Source organism: Pundamilia nyererei, unplaced genomic scaffold (assembly GCF_000239375.1).
Source record: "Pundamilia nyererei isolate P.nyererei 1_Seehausen unplaced genomic scaffold, PunNye1.0 scaffold00143, whole genome shotgun sequence".
In the NCBI taxonomy this organism is placed as follows: Eukaryota; Metazoa; Chordata; class Actinopteri; order Cichliformes; family Cichlidae; genus Pundamilia; species Pundamilia nyererei.
In genome coordinates, this window is record NW_005187544.1 from 239,272 (window position 1) to 246,253 (window position 6,982).

Genomic DNA, 6,982 nt, shown 5'->3' on the forward strand with positions numbered 1-6,982 from the left:
CACACACACACACACACACACACACACACACACACACACACACACACACACACGGTGACAGTTGAAGAGACAAACTATGAAAGGGACTAGCATGATCAAAAATGACTAAATTCATCTCAAAATATATGGAAGTAAGTAGGTAAATAATGTTAATGAGGTCGGTGGGTTTTATATATCTTTTTCCTTTGGCTTCTTAGTAGGAAGGCAGAACACTGGAGTGTATTCTTGCCGGTCATGTTTACTGACATAGGCCAACTCTGAGCTGAAACCCTGATATTTAAATATCTAGATACTGACTAATGAGTGAATGTTTGTTTTGTTAAATAGGGGTATATTTTTTGTTTCGGCTTAAAATATGTTTTTAAATAAAATTGCATAGCTTGATTACTCTGCATGTCTTAAGGGATGAATTTATAGAAACAGACAAAAGGATGATTTATTAAACTCCTATTCAACCCTGGCAAAGTGTGTATTTTTAGTGTTGCACTGTGGAAAACACTTTCTAAATGAAATGTTTTTAATGTGCAGATCTCGTCTTAAATGTCTCGTCTGCCTCTTTGAGAGGTATGACAAAACATTTCAGTGCTTCGTTTTCTTCAGAGTTTTGTTTTGATCTTTGTACTCTCCTTCATACCTCTGGCTGTCGGTGAAGAATGAAAAATAAATCCAGGTGTATCACAGCATCAGGACTCTGTTAGATGTATCACGGTAGCAATAAAAAGCAGTAGAAATTCCCAGTGGAGTAATGGAGACGGAGTTTGGTGGTAATTATGTTTTCCCCAGATTTTCCCTGCCTGGTGTCGGATGATTCGCTTTGGGTTTTGTGTGAGCGTACAAATGGATGCGTGATCCAGTTAGAGGGCTGGGGGACTGAGAGACGGCGCTCTCATTTAAGTTTACACTGGAATTTATGATCCCGAGATGCATCGAGAGCTAATTTAGAGCAGCGGGAATGAAACCTATAGACCGGGGAGCCATGATTCTTTCATTTCCAGTATTAGAGAACACACACACTCTTTTCCAGACATGCGCACACACACACACACACACACACACACACACACACACACACACACACACACACACTTGAGCTGGATGTGGCAGACTTTTTGTTTGTCTTGAGCTGATGTCTTTTGATTGAATTTTTATTCTCTTGCATTCACTTTCTATTAGTTTTAGTTCCAGTTTTGGTCTTTGCCTCTGCAGAAATTGAGCAATATGCTCAATTTTTTTTTCTTCCACTTTCCGTTATGAATCCAAACCAATTTTAGTCAATAAATACTCTTTATTGGACTTTTTATTCAGCATTTTATTCAATTTATCCTCTTCGCTTGCATCACAGCATTCCTCTATAAATGGCAACACTTAAAACAAAGCACAGAAAAGCATTTTACACAAAACCGGGATCACCTACCTTCCTGTCAAACTCCATTTTTATAGATGGATATAGACATCTCACTTATAAAACTGTAATAGCACTGTAGTGTTACACACACTGAATTTCTACCATTTTTGTTACTGAGCATGTTTAGCAGATCTCCTAAAGTCAGCTTAAACCTGCTTGAATACAAACCTCTGTCTTCATCTGGACAACCAAGGGATGCTGGCTGCACAATCATCCGTTTAGTGTCATTTTTGTGTGTGTTTCATCTCATATTTAGACTGTGTAACATCTGCAATTACACAACTCCTTTTCTTTTGAAGTTCCATATATTAACGTTCACAGCTTGTTAAATTGTGTATGCATTATGAAACAAAAACCAGACTCGTACCTTGTTGCAGAAGGCCACTACAGTACCAGGTATGAACAGTCACTCTTTGACAGAACTATATGGCATGACAGCCAGCAAGTGTGGCAGCGTGTGTTAAGAAATGTACTTAAGTAATCAGGATGAATTCATTAGCATACCAACAAGTCAGTATTCATTTTATCCAAACCTTCCCACTAAAGTAGATCCAATACCTGACAGAATGCGCTTGGAAATGATTGAAAATTAATCTGGAAGGATGTTAATAATTGATTTATAATTTGTATAATTTGTTAAGCAGAAATGCCAAACATGCATTAGCTTAGACTCGCACGTCTGCTTTTTTTTTTTTTTTTTGATACTGAGCATAAAATGTTTGGATTTTGGAGGTTGGTGTAACTAAACAATGAAACTTGTTGAAAGACTTTTTGGCTAAAGAAACATTGTCTAACATTTTGTAGACCAAACAGTTTTTAGATAATTCAAGAAAATCCCAGGAGGTTAATCTGTTATTTTAAAACAAAAATCATTAGCTGTGGTCAGATTGTGTGTTTTAACAGTTGTGTTTGGGGGCGGCAGAGTACTACCGCTCCCTCAGAGCTCATTCTTCTCATGGCTTTTTCTCAACTGACTATACAAAATGAGCCTGCATATTAGTCTATACATATTCCGCAGGGCATTCAAGAAGACAAAGGAAGGAGGACTGGAGCAAGAGCACCAGGAAGCCTAAAACACAGAATCCAGGAGGGGGGGGGGGAAGAGAAATATAGAGAGTGAGTCGAAGGGTGATGAAGGCCAGGCCCTTTTGTTGAGTGCTCAGTCGGCTGGAATAAAGTAGTAAGTCAGTTTCTTGATGGCGAAGGGGTACCAGGACAAATCACCTCGACAGAGGAGAGCGAAAAGGGCACAGCAGAAGTTGAAAGATGAGGGGATGAGAATTGTAATAGATGTTCTTCGCTATTTAGTTCAGGTTCATGCCTTTTCCAGCTGCCTGGCATCTACAGAGATAGACGGTAGTCTGTTGGGGTCAAACTGAGCCGTCAGCTGTGGTTGTAACCTCTTTGACTGTCTGAATTGAGGGTATTTTTCCCTCGAATTATCTGAGTTTCTTTCCAGCCCTGATCTGTACTCAGGGTTAGGTATACAGGGAGCGATTGAGGGAGTGTATTCTTTATATACAAACTATTGGGATAAACTGCTGTTTCTGTAGAGAGGGAGTAGGTGGAAAATACATACAGCTACTGTGTGATTTTTATAAAATGCTGTTCAGCCTTAAACTGCTCGATATAGATAAATTAACAGCCTTTAAAAAAACTGCTAAATCTGATTTGACTCAGAACACCTTATTCGATCTAGGGACTGGAGGGCAAACTCTAAGGCAGGGTACACAAATAACGTGCCAAGCCTTGGTGTATGCCATGTTTGTATAACTCCCATGAATTTAAAAAAAAATTTTGGTCAAAAGAAAAAAGGTTTAAACTTTTCTCAGTTTAAGTGAACTTTTTTAATGTTTCTTTCATTTCTCATTGATTTAATATTGCAGAGGGGCACTAGGAGAGCAGCAAAGCTAGTTTTAAAGAAAGTGATCCAGATCAGCATCAAAAATTAATGAGTTCTCGCTTTGTTTGGCCTCCACCTCTCCTGCAAGTTTCTCGAAACTTGGTTTAGTGGTTTGTGTATAAACCTTGATGTTTCTCAGCCTCTGCTTTGGCAGAAGAATAATATTAAGGCTGAATCACGTATTGTGCTCATAACAGATCTGCAACTGAAGGACACAGGATATTAAAGCCTTTGACAAAGATCTGTACAGAAACGCACAACAAATCAATTTCAAAGGATCAGATCAATTTAAATGTTATCCATACTCTGACCTTTAGGTCTCTTTAAGTTTTTACTTTTGACACTATAATGCTGTCGACCAGTGATGTTAGAGGATGAGAGGCTCTCTTTAGATTGCATCTACAGGAATAAAAAGACTAAGGTCATTATTAGAGTTTTAGCTCTAACGTCCAACTTGCTATAATAAGCAAAACTCTGAGAGATCTATCTCACTATTTCTTAATTTTTTTGGTCAAAAATATACCACAAAAGTCCCATATCACTACACTTAGTGTTTCGGAAGTGCTAAAAATGTCTGAGGAAGGCAGTCTTGCCTATCGAGCCCCCGAAAACAATTCCAACCAGAGCTTAGTGTGTAGATTTATGTGTGGATTTGGGACTTCAGCTCACCATCCTCTCCCTGGCTTCTCTTCTATCTTCTAGGTGGCCTACCGTATGAGTTTAAGGTAGTAATCGCGGGGAACCATGAGCTGACCTTCGATAAGGACTTTATGGCTGAGCTGGTCAAGCAGGATTACTACCGATTCCCCTCAGTGTCGAAGCTCAAACCAGAGGACTTTGACAATGTCCAGTCGCTGCTCACAAACTGTGTGTACCTGCAGGACTCAGACGTCACCATAAAGGGATTCCGGATATACGGGACACCATGGTAAGAGTGCCACCTGTTTACTTGTTTTTTGTTTTTTTTTAATGACTAAAACTGCTCTCCTCACTGTCTGCCCAGCATAACCGCTGAGTCACGTTTCTGTCTCATCATGCTGTGGATCCCTGAGGTGACAGTATGCCTTCTCCAAGTCTGTCAGTTTCTGGCTGCTTTCCAGCTACTCGCTGCAGTAACTCTGTAGTCTGCTGCACGCTCACAGCAAGGGGCCTCTCGTACATGCAGAGCGTTATTCCCAGAACGCACATTCCTTTATGAGCTCAGGACCTTCGCCTGCACCTCGTGCTTATGTTACACCGGTGTTTTGACACAGGGTTAAGTGATACGTGTGGTACCAGGACGCTGTGAATAGCCTCTCAGGTGTGGGAGTAATGCTGGAAGGGGAGCACGTTGGGTACGGAGATGGTGTGAGAGGCGTTCATTCAGCAGACGACTGCAGAGGGGAGTTCTTCTTACAGTGAGAAGTGTGTGCGCAAAGAGTTGAGGATGAAGAAAACTCTCCTGAGATTACTGCTGAATCTACTGTTGTACTTAGTAGTAGCATTACACTGTCCCGTATTTTTTTTTTATAAATATTCATATAAAGCATGGATTTTTGCACCATGGAAGTAGAAATCCACACCAGATAAGGATTTGTTATGTGCGTGTTTTATTTTAATACTTATATTTCATATTTTTAAAGAATGCTATCATCCATTCGCTAATTGATTTTAAGAATTTATAGTTCTCTGGAGGAGATCTTTTAGGAAGGTGAAACTTAAAACAGACACACCATACATAAAACCTGATTAAGCCGAATGGTAAAGCAAATATATTTAATATATGCTATATTAAATGTACATCTATATGAAAGCAGCCCCATAACGTACAACCTGCAGTAAATCTAACCATCGGTCATCTCTGCTTAAAACATCGCCACACTCATCCACCCTTGAGTTATTTTTTCAGTGATTCACTCCATAGAAATGTCCATATGTGTCTGTATCTGTTAATCTGATAATTAACTAATTATTTTAGTCTTAAATTAAAACAATGATCAAATTAAATCTAATGAATCCCAGAAGCTGCAGTTTTGTCCTGGTGATCTTGGACCACTGCTCCTTCTTTGCCAGTATCCTGTGTCTTAAGGTCCTTTTTATTGAGCTATCTGATCCATTTGCCTTTGCTTGATAAGCCAAATAGAAAGAAACCTCTGTAGCTCAGTGTGAGCTGCTGTCATCTCCCAGTATCTGAACAGTCTTGCAGTCTGACCTTGGCTCGCCTGCACTGCAGCTGTGTGTCTTGCTGTGTGACAGTTTAGGCTGGAGCTTTCCCCGTCCTGCTGTGACTGTCTCTGCTCTCTTTGCACAGCAGACCTAAAATAACTATTGAGGTCACACGTTCATCCTTTAGCGGCTATTATTAGCAGGTTTGCAGCCTGGCTTCAGAAGTGGCAGAGGAGAGTGGCAGGGAAGAGGCGGGGGCAAAACGCAGCATTCCTCAGACATCACAGGAGCAGGAAGATGAGATTACACTCTTTTTTTTTTTTCTCCCCTCCGTCCTTCCTCTATTCCATCCCTCTGTTTGAAAGGGGAAGGATGCTACCCCTCCCCTTCTCCCTGGTGGGTGTTTAGTGTGAGGCCTGGTAAATGTCTGTTGTGACAGCTGGGGGTCTCGTGAGAGGCCGAGTGGACAGCTTGGCCTCCCCCCCCCACACCTACTCCTGCTCAGCTTCCTCAACTCCTTCACACCCATATGCCACCGTGGCCTGAGGTCTGGACTCCTTGTCCAGTGTGAGGTCTCACTTAGCCCTGCAGTGACCCCTCACTTCATCAACAGCTCGCCATCTCGCCGCCTGGGTGGCCGAGCCCCTCCGAGCCTTCAGCGGTCTGCTGCTACAGGCCGGGACCCGACAGCATCACTCAGGAAATGTAGCGTGTAACAACCACCTGATAAATGCGGCTCGGGGTTCAGTCGTCCTCTAAGCTGCTGCTGCTACTGCTTTAAAAGCAAGTTGATTATGTTTACGTGAGTGAAAACCTGATGTGAAATGAATATTCAAACCTGAACATCCATCAAAGCAGTCAGAGCCACAATAAAGATCTTTGCAAAGAAAATGGGTTTTTTTTTCTAAATGTCCTGTTCAGGTTGTTACAGAGTAAAAAGCTGAAGGTGCACAAGCAATTTGAAAGTACTCACTGTAAAGAAATTAACACTGTGCTTCTGGCTCTCTTCCGCAACCTTCCTTCACACCCAACCATTTTCAGCAGCTAGCTGCCCTCCCTAAACCACCTCCTGCTTTAACGGGTTTCTTCTTGTTAAAAGGGAGTTTTTCCTTCCCACTGTTGCCAAGTGGGTTGTCTCGATTGTTGGTTTTTCTCTGTATTATTCCAATCTTTAATTTGCATAAAAAAGGTCCTTTAGGCAACTGTTGTTGTAGTTTGGCCCTATACAAATAAAACAGAATTGAATTGAAGTGCTATTTATCAATCTTTATTTGTCACTATTTTCCAGATTTTAGATAATTACATGTCTGAGCAGTGAACATTTTCTACCACTGCAGGTTGTCCTTGTATTGTCTGAACTAACCTCTCCAGTTTTGGGTGGTTTAACCAGAGAAATTGTTTTATTGAGCATCTGTTTTCATTCATTTTCTTAAATGTCCCTGAAAATATAGTTTGTGGTGCTTACCTCCGTGTGTGTGTGTGTGTGTGTGTGTGTGTGTGTGTGTGTGTGTGTGTGTGTGTGTGTGTGT

The 6,982-nt window shown here is 41.1% G+C and overlaps 1 protein-coding gene across 2 annotated transcripts in view; it reads left to right on the forward strand.

Moving 5' to 3' along the window:
• mpped2a (metallophosphoesterase domain containing 2a) overlaps positions 1-6,982 on the forward strand; it is an 80,057-nt gene that overhangs the window by 32,157 nt on the left and 40,918 nt on the right. For both annotated transcript variants that reach the window (XM_005744394.2, XM_005744393.2), the window contains one exon: positions 4,011-4,236. In XM_005744394.2, the coding sequence (XP_005744451.1) occupies positions 4,011-4,236 (226 nt within the window). The remainder of the gene's footprint in view (positions 1-4,010; positions 4,237-6,982) is intronic.